The sequence below is a fragment of the Bemisia tabaci genome, chromosome 1 (assembly GCF_918797505.1).
Source record: "Bemisia tabaci chromosome 1, PGI_BMITA_v3".
In the NCBI taxonomy this organism is placed as follows: domain Eukaryota; kingdom Metazoa; phylum Arthropoda; class Insecta; order Hemiptera; family Aleyrodidae; genus Bemisia; species Bemisia tabaci.
Window position 1 is genome coordinate 80,638,838 of NC_092793.1, and position 25,597 is coordinate 80,664,434.

The following is a 25,597-nucleotide window of genomic DNA, read 5'->3' on the forward strand; positions in this document are numbered from 1 at the left end:
CCTATGCCGCTCGAGGCCGCGACTTACGGTTTTCATGTCCGTAGGACTCCGCATCGTCCCCGCACGTAGCAATCCGGCCGTCAGGCGCGTAGGCGAACGGTAGTGCCATATAGCCCATCCAGTCCGTGCTCCAGGTCCGCTGCTTATGGCCTCCACGGCCGGAGCTTTTTTTGAGTGTGGAAAAATGAGAACACTTAAAAAGCTTATATCTTTGTTGACATAAAATATAGACGTTAACAAGTAGTTCCGTTGCTTTTGTTAAATTTTCGCCAGGAGGCACTCCGTAAAGTTAACACCAATCGAAATAAACACCAAAAGTTGCAATTTCATTAAAAAATCTCAAGCTCGATCTCCACTAATTCTTCGGTCCACTGTGCGGCGCGGCGGTCCACTGTGCGGCGGCCGTCTGGCGGCGCGAGCGAGCGAATGACGGTGGCGCTGTGTAGCGGGATGCCGCGGCGAAGGCGAAGTCTGCCAATTTGAGTTAGTTTCGTTTCGATTGTCGCGAGGGGAGATTGTCGGTCGGCCGGTTCCCGAACTTATTGAGTTTCCGCGTGTTTTGTTTCTCTCCTGTTAACCTCAAACTGACGTTGAAACTCTGTGCCCGGCTCAGAGTTGTGTTTCTTTTATTAGCTGAGTTTGCTGTGTTATCGTCGACTCTCCCTTGTGACTTCAAGACGGTGGAAAACTACCTGTGGATCTACTCATTCGGTGATAACAATGTGATGTGACGGAATCCAAAGTGTTTGCATTTCATACATGTTTCCGATGATTTTGAAAGTGGTTTTTGTGTAAGTGAATTATGGTATAGTTGGTGTTCATAATGTGTCCAGCATATTCTCCACACTCATGCTGCCTATGGAAATTAACGTATGTCGCACTGATTGCCCTGATCCTGCTGGATGGATCTAGTTTCGGTAAGAATCACTTCTCTTATCTACTCCTCTGGCTGGTGAAAACATTGGAATCAGCAGATTTTTCATTAAACTTCGTGGATGTTTGTGGTTTAGTACTGAACGTCGTGGTTTATGGTTTTCAACAGTATGATAAGAAACGTCTTATTCCCAAGCCTGGGCCTGGCCATTAGTGGCCATTGCCTGGCCGCAGTAATTTGACAGCACTGTTCTCTGATTGGCGCGCGAAGACCTTACTATACAGTGGCAGTGGCCTCGCTAGTTTGCCAGCTTCAGTTTGATTGTGTAACCCTGGCTTTGAAGTCAGCTGGAGCCAGGCTGAAGTTAGCCGGCGCCGGCTGGAAAACCAGCTTGATGAAAGTAGATTACTCTCAGCGTCCTCATGTTTTTTAACTGAAGATGCAACTTATCTCAGACTTTTCTTACAGACTTATTGGTAGGTAGGATTTATTACATGGAGCACTCGTCCGATTTAGAGAGAAAAAAAATCGTAAAGATGAAAAACAAGTTTGAATTATTATCACATGGTCGTGAAAGTAATGAAGCGGTGTTGTAATAATGGAGATTGCAGAGTTCACTTTACCATTTTCATCTTATATTTGCAATTTCCAATCGAAGCAGTTGCCTGGGTATTTGTTTTTTTTATTTCTCTACTTTCATATTATTTATTCACTGCACACTCTCGTGCCTCTGGCTCCTCGACTGGATTATGATTTCATGAAAAGAGAAGAAAAATACATGTCTCTTTTTTGGTGAAGTGTATGCTATGACCAAAATCACGCCGGCGCAGTCGAAACTGCACATGTATTTTACCAGCTTCGTTTTCCATAAGCTCAATGAGTTTTTAGCGTACCTGAATTAAGTACCTAATTATTGTACCTATATTTCGACGGCGAAAGTCTGCAATCACATAACTCGGTTTGCGACGTCGCAGACTTCCTGTCATACTTTATTTTTTAAACGGAAAACTACTCAACGGTAATTCTTTAAAACTTCCGTGATTTTTCTTCTATGTGCGAGGAAAATTCTGCAAAAACTTCAAGGAATCATGTCCATTTGTTCTCCTTTGAAAAAATAACATAGTTGCGGAGATTTTCAGACACTGCAAACGAGTTATGTGATTGCCGACTTGCACCGTCGATTTATTTTTTTAAAATTAAATGGGGCCTTCGAAAGAAAAAATCAGGTACCTGAGGGCAAATTTCTAAGAAAGAATCCGATGAAAATCACATTGACGTTGAAATTGCACCTCCCCGCTTTTCGATATTAGACTTTATGTTTCCTTAATATGCAACGAATTTAAATTTCAGCCTTATATTCCTTAGATGAATTGCGTGCTATAAGCTTTTTGATACTTTAATGAAAATGAAAGATAAAGAAGTCTCAAAAATTTGGAACCTCTCTCAGCGTTTATTTAAATATTTAATTTTTCCATTCAGAATGATGCACGTGTTTTCCATTCTAATCAAAAACTAAAGGATCGTCGTCATTTTTTTTTTTTTTTTTTTTTTCGAGCTCATCAAGTTGTAAAAGCACTCTGTGACCGTTTGTTACCAATTCAGTACCTACTTTAATTTTTGACTAAGAACATGCCCACGTGGAAAGTACCCAAAGCATGGAATGTTTTTTCAACCAAGAAATTTCTCAAAATAGGATAAAATAAAAAAAAAGAAGTTCTCGGCTGACAAACTTTAGTTTCCACTTAAGTAACCCAAAAATAAGTTGTAGCGGTTTAAAGTTTTTTATACTATTACTTAAATCGCGTGAATTCTCATTTTGATTAATTAATTTTCAACCGTGAAAATAGTATATCAAACGTATATCTATAATTCTTTCCCAGAAACCACTATTTTAATTTAGATACATGATTCAGAAAAATTTTTATCAGCTCGCGGTAAGGCTTTTAATTCGTCACAATTTAATTCGATTCCTCAACCAGCATATCTGGAATCAACATCAATGCTCGATTTCAACGCCGCCGTTCTAGAATGCTAGATGTGAGTTCTTGACAGTATTGAATTGAAAATATATAACATCCCGACAAGCTGCTGACGGATATGAAACTGAAACGACATAACTCTATTATCAGCTGCGTTTTGTGCGTTGAACTTATCGGTTGTCAAGTCCTCAGGCCCGTCCTCAAAATTTGAGCGTTGTCGGACCCCGATCGATCCGAGTTCTCTCGTCGCTGTCTAAAATCCACTCGTGAGTCCAAAAGCGGATAAAAAAGTTGGTCTTGCGCGTCCAACTTACTTCGATTACCTACCTTCAATACATTTCTTTCCTCTTCTCCTGTTTTCTTTTGCTGAAAAATGAGAAGAAAAAAATTGGGTTTGATCAATCTCACGAAAGTAGGTACTGTTACTTATCTATTTTATTCCTCTTTATTGTAAAACTTAAATCTTCAAATGATTTCTTAATCTCCAGCAAACTGTCTCAGCTGCTTAAAGAACAGTTCTTTTCAAAATTACTTACACTTTAAATTTAAGTACGAGACGAAATTCAAAAAACGGGAGCCATTTTCAAGAAAATCAAAATAAAAAGGCGTCGATTGATCATCTCAATTTGTCAGTTCATGCTGGCGTTCCACTAATTAAAGTTGATCATACTAAAAATTTAGGGTCACCTCAAAATTTTATGAAATGACATTACAAGTTTTGATATGAAGTTTTAATGGCACGACAGTTTTTTTTACAACACTAGCAAAGACAACAAGGAACCTCGGGACCCACTCCACACAAACCTACTTATGTTTAAATCATTGTGGCTGTTTACTTACACCAAGGGAGAATAGTGATTGTGTATTTCAAATTTTGGGGAAAAATACGACTTGAAAATTGTATTTCGACACCAGTATTCCAGTACTGATTCCTTCAAATCGTCGCTCCTCTGGCGTAAGGGCATATTTTGATGTCCGCATGAGCTCCAGACGGCATTAATCTTAATGTAAAACGGGGCTCACGTGGAAATTGAGATGCGCCCCTATGTTGCCATTTTGAGGAAAAACGCTGCATGAACCATCAGGCGTTGCCAAATTTCCTCTGATACAATGTTTATATTTGAGATAAGTAGGTAATGAATATTTTTCTATGAAATTTTCAGAAACCAATGTGTACGAAGTGCAAACAAACTTATCTGAAAAAATGGGAGAAAAATATTTATACGTTCACCAGGAAATTCGTGTTGTGCCTAAAGAAAATTTGGCAACGTCTGAAGGTTCAGTATGTACGTCAGAGGGGCGAAGAATTAACGCTCTACTGAAGGTATATGAAGAGAGTAGGCTCGCTAATTTCCAAATCAGACCGCGCTATGCAGAAAGGGACCAAGCCACATCAGCTTTTGCCAAATTTAATAGGGAAAGAGCCGTATGCAAAAACGACATTTTTCGCCCCCCCACTAAAACTTATTCAAACTTCGTCTATCAGTTACTAATACTGGAGCGCTTCTTTCCCCAAATTTTCAGACCCCCAAAAAATTTTGGGGGGGCGCTAGGGGGGGCGGAAGTCAAAACCTGTGACCCTCGATATCTTTCGAACGAAACAAGATATTGAGGCCCGGTTTGGACGAAAAATCGTCTAAAATTGCATATTTTAAGATTCTAAAGGTCAAAATCCCAAAATTAAATTTTTAACTTAAATTATGTGCTTTTTTTCAGTTTTTGAGGAAAAACAATTTCTTTTAAACAGATTAAACTGAAATTTCACATTTTTTGATTTGAACCAAAACCAGTTTTTTAAATTGTTCGTCTTTTTCCGCATCCAACGAGTGGTCGTATAAGCTGGGGAACCGAACGGTTCCGGAGTTATGATCGATTGAAGTTTCCGCTCAACGCGCGCCGACCGATTTTCGCGCGCAAAAAAGTCGGATTTGACTGTTATTAAATCAGATTTAATGTTCAAACTGAGCAAAATGCATTATTAGGGACTCTTGAGGGTCGCTGAGTCCAGAAATTACAGATACTTCCAAAAAATTCACGTTTTTAAAATTACAGCTCCGTAGCGCTATTTTAGAGGCCCACTGAGCGCCGACCGGCCGCTCAGTGGTCCTGTACGGAGCTGTAATTTTAAAAACGTGAATTTTTTGGAAGTATCTGTAATTTCTGGACTCAGCGACCCTCAAGAGTCCCTAATAATGCATTTTGCTCAGTTTGAACATTTAATCTGATTTAATAACAGTCAAATCCGACTTTTTTGCGCGCGAAAATCGGTCGGCGCGCGTTGAGCGGAAACTTCAATCGATCATAACTCCGGAACCGTTCGGTTCCCCAGCTTATACGACCACTCGTTGGATGCGGAAAAAGACGAACAATTTAATAAACTGGTTTTGGTTCAAATCAAAAAATGTGAAATTTCAGTTTAATCTGTTTAAAAGAAATTGTTTTTCCTCAAAAACTGAAAAAAAGCACATAATTTAAGTTAAAAATTTAATTTTGGGATTTTGACCTTTAGAATCTTAAAATATCCAATTTTAGACGATTTTTCGTCCAAACTGGGCTTCAATATCTTGTTTCGTTCGAAAGATATCGAGGGTCACAGGTTTTGACTTCCGCCCCCCCTAGCGCCCCCCCAAAATTTTTTGGGGGTCTGAAAATTTGGGGAAAGAAGCGCTCCAGTATTAGTAACTGATAGACGAAGTTTGAATAAGTTTTAGTGGGGGGGCGAAAAATGTCGTTTTTGCATACGGCTCTTTCATTTTTAACATGATAATGGTTGAGCAGATTTTTGTGAATATTTCAGTCAATTCTCTGCGTAGTAGGTACAAAGCAAATTACAACCAATTTTCAAAAGAATCCGCGTGGACGTTCTCTTGAAAAAATTGAATTGTTTAGTTAAATTTGGCAATATCTGATGTGGCTTGGTTACTTTCAGCCACACGCGGACCAATCAAGCTCTGAATTTTACCTTATTTTTTCCCTCCACTGCAATTACAATTGGACTGAAATCCTGAACGGCCCAAATAAAGGACGCTTTTTATCGTGCTATCGTAGATTTGCATGCTAGCTGGCACACTGACGTAACCGTATAGAAATCGTAAATAGTCATGAAATCGAACAGTGGCAATACTGCGAGGATGAGTCGCTTGTTTCGGTTTCAAGGCTGCGCAAAATTGGGCAGCACTTGTCTCCCAGATGTGCCTGATGTCATCGTATCATTTCGATGAGAACTTTTTCAGGAAGCCAAATATTTTTGACGCAACTAAGTAAGGACCCAGGCGAGACCGTTGAGAATAAATGTATTTGTGGACTACCCTTATAATCCGAAGGATTCTTCTACGAAGCTTGTGAATGCTGGTAGTGCGGGCATAGTACTAATAACATTCGCATAATGCATCGATAATCAGGGAAAAAGTTAGTTAGATAGTTCTTCTTATTCTGTTACACACCCTACGTCAAGTAGGTCCTCAAGTCTTTTCTATATTTCAATCATTGTTTTTCGCCTTGCAATTATTTCCACGATTTCCAGGATTACGAAGGTGATGGAAGAGCGAGTAATGTCTGTCAATAGGTGATGAAAAACCGGAAGTCGAATAAAAGTCCAGGAATTTCGAATCTTGTCTGATACTTCTCGATTCGAAGCGAGCGAAAATCGCACCTTCTTGTGTTTTTGCAATCATGGATAATCAGCTCTTGAGAAGTCATTGCAAACTGAAAATAGCCAGAAAATTTTTCCGAACTCTGAAAAGTTAAAAACTTCGCTGCGGAACGTTGGAATTCTTTCTTTTCGTCAAAATATTTAAATATTTTCTACTGCAAATAGATTATAATTATACTTAGATATTAAGTTCACAAAAAGTTGCAAAATTTAGAATTTAGCTCCGCTCTCACGCTCATATCTGAATAACTCAAACCAAAAAGGAGAAATCAAGTTCGCCTTCAATTCGATGGATACAATTTGAGCGGCTCAGGTGTTGATATAGTTGCATCACGTATTTCAATTTAGCATGTTGTCCGAAAGGCGAGCGACTTCAATCGGAAGCATCGCGTTTTTAAAGACCATCGCTGCGGAACGTCCGGTAACTTTTACTCGATTCTCCCCGTAGAGAACAATTTTGATAGTGCAATTGAGATAAGTTGGAAAAGTTAGAATCTAGCACCGTTCTCGCGATCAGTTTTAATTCCCCAAATGATTCCTAAGAGTCTATCGAATGATTGGTTGCGATTTGACAAAGAACGGAGGCTTCTCTTAATAAAATGTTCCACTCAGAAGCTTCTAGGCCCATTTTCTCAAAACTTCATTTTTGCACTTACGGCTCTCTTCGCTATCACGGCAGACTACACGATTTATACTTTTGTCTCTGTTCTTTTTTTCCTCTAATAGCGGAAGGAAGCAATGAAATTTCGGCGTATGTTAGCAGCAGTCAGACAAATTTGGAAATGAGGGGATTTGTAAAAATGCTACGAAACCTGCCACCGTGATTCTGTCATACACGTACACTGTCGGGTGGGACTCACGGTGGCTCAAGCAGTCAGCACGTGCACTTAACTTCCGTCGGACGAATCCGAGACGGCTGTTATGTTTCCGGCGGCCGTAAATTAGCCCGATTAATCTGTTACCGTTCGGAGAAGTATAATTAAGATTTCGGGCCGAAAAAACTCAAGTGCCAACGATAGTCTCGGCCGTTTGATTTATGGGCTCCAGGCCGGGAACAATAGATGAGACACACGCGGATGCGACGCGACGGTGGTGGATGTGCATGCGAACTTACATCGGTCGGCCCCGGCCGTCGCGAGACAAGTTGGCATGATATTCATGCGAAATCCGTCGTCCCTTTGATATTACGGCGTAAATCAATTTTCACGTGAGCCCAGATTTACATGTAAATCCATGCTTCCTGGGGCTCACGCGGAAACCGAGGCACGCCCTCACGCCGAATTCTCCCGAGCGGATTTCCAGACGGCCGCGTTACAATCATGAATGTAGTAATTCCATGCTCAAGACTAATCTCCAACAGTCTAAAACCACCGCTAGTCTCGTTCCGCATTTATTTTGGGCGCAAGTTCGTATTGTCTCGCTACCCCTCTGAGCTGAGCGGAGGAAGCACTGTCATTTACCATGGCGTAGCCGGGGAGGGTCCTAACTCGCTCTTCCACCCCCTGACCGAAAAATTTTCCCCCGAAGACGTCTTTTTTGCGATTTTCAGAAATTTCTTGCCCACAACCATGCTGACGTGCCAAGGAAAAACGCCGTATGAACATTCGAGAGTCGTCAAATTTCTTTTGATAAAATGTTTATTCTTGAGAAATGCTACGAACGTTCTTCCTTGAAATTTTCAGGAGCTGTAAGTGAAATTTTAAACTAAAATATCTGAAAAATTGGAAGAAAAATATTCACAAATTTTCCTGAAAACTTGTGATTTACCTACGGGAATTCGGCAAAGCTTGGAGGTGCATACGACGTTTTTCCTTACAAGGCAGCATGGGCTCTATTACCCTTTTTTGCGATCGGGTCGTCGGTAACCAACATCTTTGTTGCAAGTTGTACTTGAGCATGATAGCGAAAGATAATCTCTACACATCGTCGCGCCGCGTGGATCTCCTCAACCGGAAGTGTTTTCCATGCCGCACCGAGCCGCACTGCACTGATCCTCAACTCGCAACGCAGGGAAATTAAAAGGGTCGCTTTTCCAAGGACCACTTGAAATCAGGAAGCGCGGATCTCCCAAGGATACGGGGCTTTTGTACCGCGAATAAAAACTCTAGCGCAGATCTCATCCTGTCGGCAAACCATCACTATTGGTTAGCTCTCTCTTTTTCTCCCCCCCCTCTCTCTTTTTTTTGGAGGGGGGGGGATCAAGGTATACTTACAAACGAAATCATTTTTCTAACCTCCTTTCCAGCTGTAACTCTCAACCTCCTCGAAGAGGCTTTTAATTGCCCCGTATTCATATAATCACTGCTTCGATAAGGCTGACATTGAGTTAACTTAGTTGGACGCAACGAAACTATATCAAATTGTAACGAAGAAAAAATGTTGTCTACCACACGGTTGCTGACTGCGAAAAATCCCTCTTATTAATCCATATTTCAATACCTGAAATATTTTTACGCAACGTAACCGCTCCATGCCACGCCTGGTGATTTTTCCGCTTACTTACTTAGAGCTATAGTGGTGTATGAGAGTGATACCACTATTCGGCCACGTGAGAGCTTGTGTTGCCTACACTGAATGAAGCAACGCAGTGAGGTGAGTTCCGCTCAACCACGTGGCGATTATTTCTCTTCCTCTCGATTAACCAACATTGAGAGTGTACCTGATTGGCGTGGGAGTAGCATTGCCTATACTTGAAACTGATAGCAAACCGACAGTGAGCTAAAATCAGATCCATGACGTTTTTCAAGGATTTTCTTGGTGCTAAGTAAGTTACCTGATAATTCGCGATTTTTCAGGTTGCTAGATGCCCCGGTATTTCTCATACCTACCTATTTTTCTATTTTTTTTTTTTTTTTTTTTTTTTTTTTTTACCTACAAAAAATAGTCTCACAGTTGAAGTTTTTCAAAAATGAATCAGGAGAACCCTTGAATGCTGTCTCCCGTGGTAATTCCATACCCGGTCCCTAGAAGTTCACGCCATCCGGGTCATTCCCACCAGTCCAGCTCTAACTGTTATGATTTTTCGATGGGTTGCGACGCGCTTCCTTTCTCAGCGGCACACGCGATGACGGAAGATTCAAATTTTTTGAACGCTCATTTTTGCCCCTTTCAATTTTTAATTCATTAGTCATCGGGCACGATTTCGAAACGATGAAATTTGTTGTGACTCAAAAGAGAAACGTTCGTGTCCATTTGAATCGGCTCCGCGTTGGAGGAGAGGCGACCGGACCCGGAGCGTGCGGATAAGCGCGTATTCTCAGCTGAATTATCACGGCTCCGATAATTTTTCGTTTTTTTTTCTCACGGGTTTCGCGAATTCGCACGCGACTTGTCTCAGACTGACGCGTGGGTGCGTCGAGAATTTCAAACAAACGCAGAACTGTCAATGATCCGTCTTGGTCACTCGTCTCGCGGTATTTCGCACCACTTTTTGTGCATTGTCTTGCTGCTCTGCGCTGCTCCTCAGGGTAGGGAAGTTGCTGTCATATTCAGATGATCTATATTTTTAAAAATCGAAGTTAAATTTTTCGTGGTTCTATTCACTTTGAGCCGATTTTCTTCCGGCCAAATCAATCTAATCGAAACTTGTCAGGATTAAGAAAGTGTTTGCGTGCACCTTTCTCTTCACACCTTTTTTCGATTCTCCCGCAGAAAAATATTTTGATATTGACATCGAGATAAGCTGCAAAAGCCAGAATGTTGCTCCGCTAGCTCCCTCATATCTGAATAACCTAAACCGGGAGTGAGAAATCAAGTTTGCCTTCAATTCGATGGATACAATTTGAGCGGCTCAGGTGTTGATATAGTTGTATCACGTATTTCTATTTAGCATGTTGTCCGAAAGGCGAGCGACTTCAATCGGAAGCATCGCGTTTTTAAAGACCATCGCTGCGGAACGTCCGGTAACTTTAACTGGATTCTCCCCGTAGAGAACAATTTTGATAGTGCAATTGAGATATGTTGGAAAAGTCAGAATCTAGCACCGTTCTCGCGATCATGTCTGTATTCGGGTTACTTACAAGTTTCAACTTAATACATAGAATTGCGGTGCTTCTCAAAGTTTGTATAGCTATTCCAAATTAACCTTTTTCTCTTTTCCTCGTAAGAAGTCAGGGGAAATTTAAGAAATTTCAGCTCGAGTGGTCAGGGTCATTTTCCTAAAAAAATTTAATATGTTGTTTCTAAAATTAGCAGAAATCGTGATTCTGTATTGCTAAATGTGGTCCAAGTATCTGACGGACCACAAAGTGATGTGATGCTTGGAGATATTTTAAAAAAATGTCCTAAAATTCACAAGCTAAGTATCTAACCAATGAACTATTGATTTGCTCCCCAAACTGTTGATAACCTCCTTATCCGAAAGGTTGTGTTACTTTGTATTCTACTTCCCTTACGAACGCAACAATTTTGGCTATTTTATCTTACTGTGTATCGTGTGGATTCTGATCGATAATATTCTAATTCAACCCAAAATAAACGCCAATTTCTATCCGATGGTGTTCCGTTGGTCAGCAGGATGAAACCGCATCCTCAATTCGTGGGATTCCGTACACATGTCTCCCCGGTGGGACCTCAATACAGCGGTGAACCTGTGTTTCGGGACACTCGGACTTATACCCACGACTCCCAATCCAAGTTGGGGCAGTGGACAGCTGAGAAGTGAGAGTGCACCGCGCTGCATAGTGGCCCACCCCCTACCCCCCGCACCAACACCCCTCGCGGTTAGCCTCGCGCTCAAAAAAGCGAGATGCAGCGCAAAGCAAACGGCTCATCTTTACATAGTTGCCAGATTTCCAGAATCTATCATAGCAAGGAGCCGGACATTATTTTGAGGATCATCAGGAATCATATTTTTAGATTTTAAGTATGCAGAATAAGCTTAACTGCACTTCTTGTTGCTTGATTCCCTCTACTTATGTATTAATTTTTTTTCCAGAAAACCAAACAGCATACCGTTTTGAAATTTTCCATAAATATCTTGCAGATTACCCACTAAGAATTTATTCCCAAAATTCAAAATTTTAAGTCGGTTGCTAAGTTTTCTTCAAAAAATAAATTAAGTGCGAAAATTAATTAGACCATGTTGATAGCTAAGCTAGGTTGATCGAATTCGTCTACACTGTGGTCGGAGGTGATCGGAGAGATCATTAAATCTTCGCTTTCTGAACCTATGCACGGTCATAGAAATTCTCTCCGCTTTTTCGCTAGTGATGAATCGAATGTCAGTATCGATTAGCTTATTTCAAGGATTCTAGCTGTATTTCGAACGCGGCATATTCTTTGCATGCCGATTCAAAAATACGCTTCGAAAACGTAGAAAGGCATAAGGAATATCCTCTTTGCAAGATGTAATATCAACGGAGGTTTCGATACGCTGCAATCGAGGTACGCGTTTTAACGGGGTCATGATCGACTTACAACGTTGCATATATCTCGAGCAGTGTTGTATGATAAGAGGGACGTTCAATCTGAATAAATTGAAGCATTTGAAGAAATTTGAACAAGCCGTTATAATTGAATCGCTCGAGTTTGATTTTGACCGCGACCTGTTTTTTTCTGTATCATCCGCGTTTTTTCTCCCTTCTTCGATATTCGGCAACACTGTTGAGGTTTTCGAAGGGACACTGATCCGATCGGGGATGGGTATTGTTCTCTAACAATTGGCCCCGCAGAGCGGCCATCACCAGCATCAGTCCCGAACGGAAAAGGCCTCGAAGGATGCTTCTGGCCCTGACTTTCAGACCTTTCATAATAGTACAACCCTGATCTTTTTTCAACATCTGATACGTTGTAATCGAAGAGCCCGGAAAGTCAAATTCAGTAGAGGCTCCTTTATTCGCGGGACCGAAGCTATCGTGGATAATCTGAAACTAAGCTTTTTGCCCAGGAACAGTGATCAGAAAGACTCTATTTTGAAATGCTTTCTTGAATCACTCGTTTATTAGACTAAAATGTAATTTTTAGTTAAAAATTAATGAATTTTACCCTTAAAGAGGTCATTTTGACGAACATTTATCAGGAACGAATTTTTTACAATACCTAGTTTGCACCGTAAATTTGCATGGGCTGCGATCTTTTCCATGCGTTTTAAGAGAATTGTTTTCAAAGTTGAATAGTGTGATCCCTAAATTGCCTTCCTTTCCATGTTAAAAACAACTAGAAAAAAAACCCGGATTATCTAAGCGTGAATAAACGAGACTCTATTGCAAGGTAGATTTACACAGGTATGGACAGAACTAAACAACTGGCCTCTGATCGGCTCTTCAACGGCCCCTTAACTTCCGCCATTTTGTATGTTTTGATTATTTTGATTTATTATGTTCGGTTTATCGTTTGTCAAAATTTTGTGGGATTTTTTGCACAATTTTGATAATGCGATATTAATTTTAACGTTTAAACGCACAAACGTTTGAATGTTAATTTGATTGTAATTTAATTAAAAAACGGGCCCCTTAACCTACGTCACGTAGTCATGTGACACGTACTGAGACTCATGAGAAATTTTCAACTTGTCCATACCTGTGTAAATCTACCTTGACTCTATTGTGCATATAAGTCAATTTTCGAGAAATGAAGATGTGCGCTCGAATGCGGACAGTTGTGATACTTTCCCTTTTTCAAATCGGCCCTCCCTTTTTAAAACCTGCGTTTCCTCAATGCCTAAGTTAGAATGGATGACTTTTTTCTTCATTACGTACAGAAGGCCGCGATTTTACTTGATTTATACGCAATTTTGACCGTGGTCTTGCGAGAAACACTCGGTTTTTATCCTAATTTTGCAGAAAATACGCAATTTTTACACAGTTTTCCTCCTTTTCCCCTCTTTGCATGGATTTTTTGGAATTTTTTATTTATTTTTTTCTCTAGATATTGATGGTCGTTTCTTTTTAAGGCGCTCTAATAGTTAAAATTTGCTCAATGATTTAGGATTTAGGTCTGTGTAAATTTAAAAACCGTGACATTCCGGCAACATAGTTGCATAAACTACGCTTTTGTTACATTGAGGGCGCTTCCTCAATTCTTAAATCACCCAGCCTCTCCATAATTTACTCCAGCCTGGGTTCCAACCAGCTCGCTAAGAAACTGTAACGACGCTTTTACAATCGTCTCAAGAAGCTGTGTTCCATGTGTTGAAGAGAGATGGACAGCCCCAAAGAAAGGGAAAACGAAGGTGGAAGGAGGGGAAAAGCTTAATACCATCAACCACGGTGCGAACTTCAATGATGCCATATTTATCAGAAAATTCACTCAGATTAGATAAACAACACATACCGACTTCAGAAGAGTTTTTTTTCTCCCTGTTCTATCAAAAAATCCCCTTTTAGATATATCCTCTCTGCCTAGAGACATGGATTTTTTTCCTCCTATAAGCTTGAGTAAAAACGTTAATTTGAACAATTTTTCGTCTCTTCAATGGCCCCATAAAGGAACTGTCAATCGATCCATCAGTGGTAATATTACCACTATTTTCAAAATTGAAAATCTAAACTAAAGTAAGCCTATTTCCTGATGCTCTTTTGAAGATTTTCATAGAAGTCCACCTATCCTACACCAGTTGGATCTTTCTCAAGCTGAGGGCGATTTGTAAAACGCGGGCTTCCATGGAAAAATCTGACAACCTGGCCGAACTTTTACTTTCTCGAAGGGTCAAGACCCAGCCTCCCGCTCCCACCTACGGAGATATGTAGGAGAGACTCTTATCAGCCCCTTTAAGATCCCAGCTCCTGTTTAATCTAAAAGTGGAAAAGTTTCGCACTTGCAAGGGGGGTAAAATACCTTTTAAATCCCCACAGGATTCCATTCTCTTTTCGGGAGAGAAAAGTCCAATAATTAGATGGGGTCTACTGCATGGCGTGGCGCTGGGAGGGCTCCCTCCTATGTCCGTTGTGCGGCTTTGATTTTGAATTTGTCGCTCCCACTGACGTAAGGGCGTATCTCAATTTCCAAGTGAGCCCTGTTCTTCGTTTAACTCCATGCTTTTCAGGGCTTACGTGGAAAGAGAGGTACGCCCTTGCGTTGCGTCAGAGGGGCGACGAATTGAGTGCATCGAAACCGCATCGGCGATGTCGTCCTAATGGATAATAATGGGCCCTTTACTCGCATCAGTCTCCAACGAGACCCCCTGATTTCTTACAGAAAGATCTTATTTCGATTTGTTTATGGTCGTAGTTTCCGTAACGAATTTCTGTCGATCAGTTGGCGTTGCGTCGAGTGAAATATAATCGATGTGCTCGCCCAAACGCGGTTCAAGTCGACAATGTTGTCGATTTTGTAACTTTTTAATGGTTGAAGTAAGTTCGATGATCTTCACTCCTTTCACAATACTTGATCATGTGAATACTGCACGGACGAGTTGTATTCAAGATAGAATTCAAATTTCCGAAATTTTCAGCCTCAAATTAATTTTTGGCCACACCTGAACCCATTAAATGATTATACGCCGGCTAGATTGTGTTTGGTTCTATCGGTTCTTCTCTTATTATGCATAGAAATATACCGTGCATAACGTTCGGAGTTGGAGTTTCCTCGGCACAGTCTCGAACTATTGCACCCTTTTCGACAGGATTAAGAATTGTGGGGTCACAGAACTTTATGCACAATTTTAGGTCTGCAGGCAAAACAAAAATCCTCTTTAATGGACGTACCTAAGCCTGATATTTGACGTTTGATTTTGAATCCATCAAAACGGTTAACTCCGACGCGACGAAGCAAATTATCGGTACGAATTTTGATTCAAGAGGCAATTTGGAAGCTCAATAAATGCAAAAATTTCCTCCATAAAACGAAGCATTAACTTTTTAATCCTTTGTAAAACATTCGCCTTCTAAAATGTGTAAATTTCCAAGCTCAAAGAACTAAAACGAAACGATTTTTTTCTCCCTTAGATTTGCTTAATCCTTCAATCCTTTTTTCTTGTCGTAAGGCAGCTACAAGGTTTCTTAACCTCAAGTTTTGCCTCTAAATGCTTTTCTAATTGTTTCCATGGTCAATAACGCGAACCAATGAGAGTTTTTATAAATGAGGTCAAGAGAATCCTCAGAGAATGAGAAGCGAATGAGGTCATCCTCAGAGAATCGTGGCTAACAGAGTACAGCACGATGAGAAAACCCGCGGTCCCGCAACCCCAATGTCTTTTGCCATTTTCTTCGATTGCGACCGTGCCTAAATGTTTCTCCGAATGACGAACAGCTAGGAGACCGCTTAAAAAGAACTGTTAGCAACGGTGTGGAGAAGAAAAGTCAAAGACCACAGTGCCAAAACATTGCGTACACAATTAGATGGACAACACCTGATTAATCGAAAGTAAATGTTTTGTCAAGGGCTGCCCAAAGATCCTTTTGTTTTCACTTTTAAAAGGAGATGAAAGGAAACACTTTCCCTCGCGCGCGAGCATAGTGCAAGTGCACGCGTGGCCAAGGACCATTGTCTTTGAAAAGGCTCATCTCATGATTGGCTTCGGTTTCGATACAAAAGACCTGTCTCGGCAAGGTTTCTCACATATAATTACGACATTCGCGCTAAGCTTTGTACCTTCGCGCCGACCGGTTACTGGGTCAAAGAGGAGAGAGTGAAATTCAAACGTCCCTTTTGTGCGCACAGGCACACCCTTCGTCGAAAAGAACGGGCCATGATCAGCGAGTCCTCGGTGGAGGTTTATCGCGAGGCCTTTGTGCAACACTGTCTCTTGTCGAATCGTGCATTTCCGTTCAGCCACGCAGGTTTAACTTCGGATCATTATGGTTTTTACTATCGCGGTTTTAAGGGGGTTTTTTCGCTTCCGCTCCTTTCAAAATTGACGGGATTATATCATCATCCGTTGACAACTGTTGTGGTGGACGGGAACTCTTGCTGTGAGGCGATAAAAAGGAGGAAGCATGCTAGTTTTAACGTGTGAAAGTTCGTCGTTTCCTTAACGAAAAACGCAACTATTTTTCAATGTTGCAAAATTTCTCCTCGTAAATTGCATTTTTCCCAGCAGAATTTGAACATTTCTGACTGAAAGTTTCCCTGAATTCTACTCCTGATCTCGTGCAAAAATCAATGCAATTTTAAGAAAATATTACACAAGTAAATTCTAGTAAAAATAGAATTGTGTAAGCCAATTTTACAACCTCGGAGTGGAGGAACGTTTGTTTGTGCGGGAGCGACGAGTTTTGGTCAGTCAGGAAGAGGAAGGCTATTTTATCAATAAAAATATCATCTCGGTTTGTCAATATCGCGTTACAATTTTTTGCGACAGGGGCGTCCTGAAAGTTGACCTTAGCAGCCGTCACGCTCGAGGTAACCACCAATTTCACCCTTATCCTATTGCGGAAGCCGTGGACAGGTCTCAGATTTCGCCCGCAAAATCTAGAGTATGCAACCCGGCCCACCGCGGAGTTAATATAGTTGCATGTTGGGTTCGAACCCAACTTCGTATACTCTTCTATTGTTTTTCGCGTTGTTTTGATATGAAAGAGCGTTCTGTTAGCTATGATATTACAGGAAAAGGCTCAGATTTTACCGAATCGCTAACCATAAACTTTCTTATAGACCGGCGGACTGGGGTGCAGTAAATTTCGAGCTCAACTCCACAGTTTACGACTTAAAAAGTGATAATTCCGGCTTCTAAGTGTTGCCGAATATGACAGGGCTTGTCTAGTACTTGCGTGCTTAGCCTTGCATTTGAGTGCTCAATTTACGACGGTAAATTGTACAAATTTTAATTTGCCGCAATATCTGATTGCAATTAAAAATTCAAAAATAGGCCTCGTAGTGCACAAATTCAAGCCGAGTAGTTTCTCTGGAAGACACTGCAAGGCTGTATCGTTTTTGGTGTGGTCCAAACAACGCTCAAAATTTTAGCCTTAAGATTTTAGTATGTACCTAGTGGGATATTTGATAAACCTGTCGGGCACTTAGTGCTTAACGCGTAACTTAACATCCAACAAAAATGTGTGAGACAGCTATTGTTACCATTGATTACTATCCATGAGAAAACGTTGGTTGGCCGAACGTAAACGTCTCCAATATTGGCGACTCATTATCAAGGAGGGCGTATATTTGGACCATATTCAGCAGAAAGGAACCAAGCCACATCAGCTATTGCCGAATTTAATTGGACCAATTTAATTTTTTACATGAAAACAGTTGTGCGAATTTTTGTGCAAATTTCAGTGAATTTTCTGCACGTAGTGCGGAGCTAATTCCTTCAAATTTCCAGATGAATCCGCACAAACGTTTTCTTGTAAAAAATTCAATTGCCTCATTAAATTTGGAAATAGCTGATGTGGCTTGGTTCCATACTGCTTAACGCAGTCCATTTTTTCCTGAATAGTGAGAAACGCTCTGCCACTTTTTTTCGATCTGAAGACCGAAAGCGGGTCATGCGGAATCAAGTATTTAGGCGCATCCGATAAACTCGACTCTTAATGGTTGTTCGCAATGCAGAAGATGGCGTATGGGATAAAGAGAGGAATCCCACGAAGTATCAAACGATCAGGGCTGGTTCCAAAAAATATTCGGAATCCGATATGCCAGGCACGAATGGACTCGCTCCCCTTCGCGAAGGAGATACCACTCTCGACGCCCCGTTTCAGGACATGAAATGCCCTCCTCCGAACGCGCGAGTAAAATATTGTTACATATTTATATCATTTTCACCAGTTTCCCCGTTTTCTCAGCCACCGGACAATAGGGCTATTTGCATAGGCAAGTCGTTAATTTGAGATTTTATAGACACACTCCGCGTCTCCGGTTTCGCCGGCAGGGATGCTTTCTCGGGATCCCATCGCGCGCACCAGCCCCGATTCCGCACATAGATCCTCCTGGAGCCCCTCTACGTTGCCGCATCGACCCTTAACCTCGCGAAGGGAACAGTCCTAACGTCATCCAATACTTCCTTAATTCATCTGGTGTATCCAGGAACTTTGCGATCTTCTAACTCACTGCATTTACATTACTGGAATGATAGAGATAGACGAGCGTTCTTATTTTTTGTGATTTCGCGTGCGTGTAATATGTTCTAAGTTCTTTTGAATATATCCAGTGTAGCATAGAACGTGAGAAAAAAATGAAAGGTTACAAATTCCAGTGAAATATTTCATGACATTTCAGGAAGCTGCGAAATATTTCATATTTTTCAGGAGCTAGAGTGCGACCCGCACTCAAACACACGAAAATAGAAAAGTCACAATTTTTACATTTTGCGAAACATGTAAAGGAACCGGTATTTTTCATAAATTTCTGAAATTTCACGAAATATTTCACGTGAAATTTCAAGATTTTATTTTTCATCAAATTTTGCCACCCGGAATCTATCACTTAGTTTTATCTATGCAGGTACTGTAAATGATTTACCAATATTTGAGTAGTTCTCGTAAATAGTCACGTATGTCCTTTGCATTGCTGCAATAAGATTGTGCATCCCAATTATTTTTTCTTGGAGAACAAACTAGAAGTTCCAAATGGCTATGATTTTCTAAACGAATACTGTCCATAAATAATGTAGGAGTATCGATAAGGGTCGTCATCGGGCTCACCATGGCTAAATTTTCTCAAATTTACAATTTTGCGCTCTTATATGGCGTATACCTACTTCACGGAATGCATCATAATTCGGTAATTTTTGGTCTCTTTTCGGGTCTAATACTGACCTAAAAATGGTCCTAAAGGTCGATTTTGGCAAAATGCAATTTATTTCACATTCTACCTCTAATGCACAAAATTCGCATTTTCCGCCAAAATCGACCTGCAGAGCTATGTTTAGGCTAGTGTTAGACCCGAAAAAATACTAAAAATGACCAAAAAAGATATACATAAAATTGTGAAGTTGAGGAAATTTCAGGTGGGCCCGAAAACGGCCCTTATCGGTACCCCTCCTTTGCTAACATTTCTGTTAAAAATTGTGTATTTTCATTGGCAGTCCGAGCCAACATCGGCAACCACGTACACTTGCTTTGATCCACGTCTCATTGTTGTTTCGTCCCATCCGCGGCCACCCCTAAGCCCCCCCTCCCCCTCCCTCCTATCCGGTTTGCGCCACGCATCTAGCCTTCACCCCAACACGGCACTCCCTCTCGCCTTTGAACCGGGCTCCCAAAAATGAGTTCGTTATGACCGAGACTGCAACTTATGAAACGGGCCACTGCACCGCACCACACAGTTGCTAGATAGTGTCTCCCCCATTTGAAACCATGTTAAATATCCTCATTTTATCGCATAATCTGGCATCATCGCCCATCGACCGCCCCGCGAAACTGGGGCAGCCCCTGATTCAAATCCAACTAGGAAGGCTCTAATAGCCTCATTATTAGGATTTTCTCATCTGCACGCTCCCTCCCGAAGGATGTCCCATGTAACACTTTTTATTCTCTTTCGCGTGTTTTTTCCCCCCTAATTTTTTCCAGCGTGGATAGACATGTCCCGCGTGGTAAAAAATAATCATCGATCAAGGGAGCTGTCATTTTTTCGAAGGCTCTTGATTAATTTCGGGGAGCGGGGCCGGACGGATGACGATACTACCACTTTTTCCTTACAAAGGAACTATTGCGTTTCATCACCGGAAAAAAGTACACGTCCATATTCGGGTGTTTGCCCATGAATGCAGCGCTAATGACTCTTTTGAACATAGAATAGTCCAGTTTAATATTTTATATTGTAAAGTTTTCGATGGGACTGATCCTTTGGTCTCAGTCTGAACATCTTGGGAGGTGATCAAAAGGTTTACTGCGAGAATACATGATATGCAACATTGCAGATTGGCCTCTATGTCTTTTTTCGAAAGTCTAAGCAACGACGACTTTTTTATCCCAAACCTCTCCGGCTAGTTTTACAGTTTCAAACAATTTTAAAGGAAGATTTTGAGTATTTGATGGTTTCACGAAGGAAGAGAAGAGATGAAAAAAATTGAGTGACACTTTTTGAAGCTGAAAAACACATGTAATTGAGATTCTATCAAGCCTGTATTTATGCTTCGATCATTTAGAAGCCTTGATATTTTAAACAAGTTTTTCTGTCCTAAACGCACCATTTTTTAACGGAGATGTGCCACGTTTGCCGTTTTTTCCAAAACTTCTTTTCTACCATGATTTTAAGCTTTCATTTTGTCATTTTTAAGGGTCCCATCATTTTCATTTTTCACCTATGTATTGGTTTACAGTTTTGACATTTTTTTAAAATAAGAGATCATCCGTGCGATTTTTTCATTCCTCTCTTTTTACCTGTTAGGTAAGCAAGGAAACCTCAACAAGACACGTAATAAATTCAAGTTTCGACTGCGACTTGTCCTTCAGGATAATGTCCCTGAGTGTTGCTTCGGTTTTATCGTTCAGATGACCACTCTATAGACCATGTCAGCTTTGAATTTCAAGATCGTCCATGCCCTGGCAGCCATTAAATTTAGAAATAGAGACGACCGGTTCATTTCCGGTGCAGATTTGACTTCTCGGTGGTTTTCGTACTAAGCAGTCAGAGTAGCACCTGAATAGCTCTCCTTTGAATCTGAGCTTGATCAATATGGAATGAGGTGGGGTTGGTAGCGGTCGGCCGGTGTTTCGCTGCTGGGTGTTCGGCACTCGGTGTGGAGGTGGCAATGTTTACCCACCGCTCAACGCTGTTGATTCATCGCGTGATCTGCTGTCGCCTCTGCGTGATTTTTTACAATTTGCCGCCGTGTTTCCTTCGATTACGGCCGTTTTTTTTTTTCACTTTTCCTGGTCGTTTATCGTTTAATCTCTCTTAGCCCCTCGTTCGGTCTAATTTGCGCAGCAATCCTATGAATAACAATTAGCGCAAGACCAGACGGAATGTAAGCTCTCCCCCAGCTCGTACCACACAATACCGTTACGATTTTTGCTCCACGAGACGGCTCGAAAATTTACCGAAGTTGCATACTCACAAAAAATTTCAATAAAATGAGACGAACGCTCTGTATTCTATGATATTTTATTGAAGAGTCGAAATTTTACTTTGACAACCGGAATAGTTGAAGCTGTATAGCTTCAACACACCTCCTATACAGCTTGAACTATTCCGGTTATCAAAGCAAAACTTCGACTCTTTAATAAAATATCATTGGTTCAATCTAAGGGTTTCTCACGAACTGAGCGTTCGATCCTGCCAGTAGAAATTTTGCTGTGACAAACCGAACACTTCGAACGGCATGGAACTCCCAACGCTCGGCACTGACGCTCTAACTTCTTGTTCCAGTGCAGATTCGTCGCTCCTACCGCTTCATGGAGTTCAGTCCCTCAACTTTTGACCTCTTTACAGAACCGAGATCTTAGCAAAATCTAACTCATTAACGGTGTTCATCCCTCGTAGCAGCGAGCTTGGCAGTATTGCTGCTGAATTGTGTTGCATGCTGTGTTACATTGGGTATAGTGGATTTATGTTGTGAGAACGTTGGTAGATCAGAGCGAACGGTAAAGTGGCGCCCTCTGCCCTATTTTACATTTACTTCATCAGAATTCCTTACAAAGCGTTTTAATCTTAAAAGACGTTGCCCCTCACCTCAGAAAGTACAATTTTAGGATCCTACAAGGCTAGTCCGTGAGGAGTTCTAAAAAAAGAAATATTTAAAAGTGTAAGCAGCTTTATCACGAAGGACATCTTCTTCTCTTTCCGATCTCGAGAAAGGAAGCTTTGAGCTTCTAAAGAGGATTTTATACTCGTATGATTGCGCAAACAAATTACTAGACTATGCTACCTTATATCTAACGGTATAATTAATTTTTTTTGCGAAGACTGTCGGACGTATTCCTGACTGAAAGGAGTTAGAAGTTCCGGAACAACCGTGTGGACTGGCGCAGGGTTGAATGCTCACGAGTTGCAGTAGCAGGATGGGAAGCCAGGATGGGGCTGCGGTAGCTGAGGAGAGGGAGACAGAGCGTGGATCCAATTTGAAAGCGTCAATTGTATCGAAAGTTGAAGAGACGCCGGGTGCTGAGTCGTAATCACGTGACTCCGTCTGGTCTCTCCGGAAAGCTCGTCGAATCCGGCGGGAAGCTCAAGAAGAAGAGAGAGAGAGCGCATGGACGGAGGGAAGGCGGAACAAAGAGGGAGAAACTGAAATGGCGGGGTACCGGCGTCAGGAGTCGGGCAAAATAATAGGAATCATTAAGATATTACGACTTTTATATATTTCACTCATTACCGGAGCCGGCATCGTGCGGTCGACCCGGCGACTCCCCATCGAGAAGGAAAAGTTCTGTATGCGCGTAATTATAAGGAAAGCCATAAGGCGAGTTTTTACTCCGGGAAAGCCACCGTAATGACCCCTAAAAGGATGTGTTGATTTTGGTCGAGTATCACGTAATGGGATTTGCCGCGGGAAATTATGACTTCTCCGGAATCATTCATCTTCCTCCGCCCCCGCTGACTCCTCCCCCCCCCCCCCCAGCCGATGTCGGCCGCACCAAGAAAGTTCCTCCTTCGATTCGCTCTTCGTGCGTTCTGTGAACGGAAGCGTCCGCCAACAAGTTTTTGCGAGGAAGTTGTTTTGGAGCAGGGGGACAAGTTCCTGAAAAGCCAGGAAATTCTGCCCAACCTTGAAAAGTCAGAGGATTTTTCTGCGAAACGTCTAAATTATTTCTGTCAGTCGAACAAAGCAATTTTTCTATTTCAAGAGTCTTTGCGCTTAAACGTCTTCATGGTAGTCAGCGGTGGGGGGGGCGGTGTTCAAAATCCCCAAAAAGCTAGAGAAATGTATGTTCAGAATACATGAAAAGCGCAGAAAAAATTAGATAATTTTGAAATCACAGTAAAGGACCTTTCATCTCACCGATGTTACTTTTTTTTTGCGTTGTCAGGGGTTTTTAAGAAGAACTCCTTCCCAGGCCCTGATATGAACATATCATATTTTTCATGAATGCTAAATCTCACAACCCTGTGAAATTTCATTCAACATCTCTCAGAAGTTCCCAATTTTCCGTTTAAAATGACAAAAATTGAAAAATGAGATACGTTCCGCATTACTGAGAAAATTGTGAATATTTGTTTCCAAAAATTGCAGACAATTTAGTACGCAATTGTATCTAATACATATGAAAATTTCAAAGCAAAATGTGCATGAATGTCGTCAAAAATACATGTTTTATCAAGGGAAATGTTTAAACTCTCGAATGATCCAACGGCGTTCTTCCTTAGCACGGCAGTACTCTTATGATTTCATGTCTTAGAGTACGATAGTCGATCATATTCGTCTCCATCGGGGAGAGCTACGTCCTCGCGATACGGGGTACTCTGGAACAAATTTCGTAAACTCCTGATTGAACCAACATATCAGGTGCACTGGTGCAGCCCGATTTGGGGGTGCACTGCCCCTCGGTGGGGTTACAGCGAGAGGGGGAAGGAAAAGTGCGCACCAGAGAAGAGATTACCGAATTTGTGTCCGCTCTGCACATTAATTGCGCCCAAGCGTTTTGGCACCCCGACTCCGCCTCGGGCAACGGTGTGTTCAAAGTTTTAACGGCTCCCCGGCGAGCAATTCCAACGAGTTACACGTGCGCAAAAATTTCTGTCCTAATAGAATCTATACGTTTCGCACATCCCCCTGCGCAGCTGGGTCGAGGAAAGTTTCACTTGTTTTTTGTTTTTTTTTTGTTACCGTTTTTTAGCCCGCTTCCATCCCCCTGAAATATGTGCTCAATTCATTGTCGGGTGGAAGCTCCGTTAAAAAAGTGAAATGAAATAGAATCGCTCTGTAAAAAATGATTGCGTTGTTTTCTGGACGAAGGAACGTAACTCCATTCCAAGGTTGCAAAAATGACTCAAAAAATTTAATATTTTACTGAAGTGCACCTGTTCAATAACTGTCCGAATTTCTTCTGATTTTTGCATGAGATCAGTAGAAATATCAGTGAAATTTTCTGTTAGAAATTCCAAAAATTCTCCTGGTAAAAATGCCACTTGCGAGGGGAAGTTTGGCAGCATTAAAACGTAGTTACATTCTTTCGAGAGGAAATCGACGATTTGTGACCATTCGCTGGAAAAGAATATGAGTTCTCGCGGACGAAATTTCCAGTTGAGAAACTTGTGTCGAGTTGGGTCAAAAAATTCAATTTTACGATTTAAACGAAAATTATCCTGTGTCTTTAAGTTTACTTCATTTTCGCATCAATGAAGGGATGCAACTACATTAGAATTCGCCAATTTTCCATTCTAAACATCGAAGATAAGAACTTTAAATAATTCTCTCTCGAAACCTCTCTCTTTTCAACCGCGAACTTATGATCCTCTTAACTTCGCTTTACCTTTGATTTAATCAAGTCTGCATTGCCCCAAGTGCTTCTTAGAACGCACTTTAATATTCCTGTATCAATAATTCAATTTTGAATTGTTTTAAGACTTTGGTTCTCATTTTCGTACCAAACCATTTTGGAAAGCTTTTCCGTATTTTTTTAAATATAACAACCCAAACGGACCTTGATATCTACAACTAGGCTGTTGCCGTAGGGACATTAATTATTGAACTCACGTGCCGATTACTGAAACTTAGTTTTAGTCAGTCGACAATTCAAGAGAATGATAAGTGAGGTTTTGTAATTGGTCAGTTTTATCAGTCACCCTCTTCGTCATGCCTTTTTTATTTGGAATTGCCTACAAGCTATCGGAACTCAAGAGGTACCTTTAGTTTGTCGTAAATTCTGATCGACATAGGCACGTTAAAGAGCGTGACTGACAAAACTGACCAATCGCATATCCTCATTTCAATTTTGTCTGGTCCTTTCGACTGACAAACTAAATTTCAATAATTGGCCGCGCAGCATACTCAATTAGACTGGTAAATGATTATTGTCATTTATGGGTTTTATCTTGTACAGGTGGCCTAATGGGAGATCAGCGGATCCTTCTAGCCAGCGTCATTTTCGATAGCAGCCCTTGTGTGGAATCGTAGGGTTGCATACTTGTTGCAAGTTGATAACAGTGGATTAATGAGTTGTCCCTTGAGCATTTGCGTGGGTGGAATCAGATTAGTTGTGAATTATAGGTTTATGTGATATATAGATGCGCTTCAAGTAATATCGCAGGTCCATATATTTTCATTAACAATTACAGATTTTATTTTCAAGTTTTCATCAGTGATATTCACTCGAGTGGCTACAACGAGAG

General features: G+C 41.2%; 1 protein-coding gene across 1 annotated transcript in view; it reads left to right on the top strand.

The window, feature by feature from the left end:
• The first annotated feature begins 465 nt into the window (after nucleotides 1–465).
• LOC109044017 (roundabout homolog 2) overlaps nucleotides 466–25,597 on the top strand; it is a 296,474-nt gene continuing 271,342 nt past the window's right edge. Inside the window, exon 1 of the mRNA XM_019061471.2 lies at nucleotides 466–917. Within this exon, the coding sequence (XP_018917016.2) occupies nucleotides 824–917 (94 nt within the window). The 5' untranslated portion in view covers nucleotides 466–823. The remainder of the gene's footprint in view (nucleotides 918–25,597) is intronic.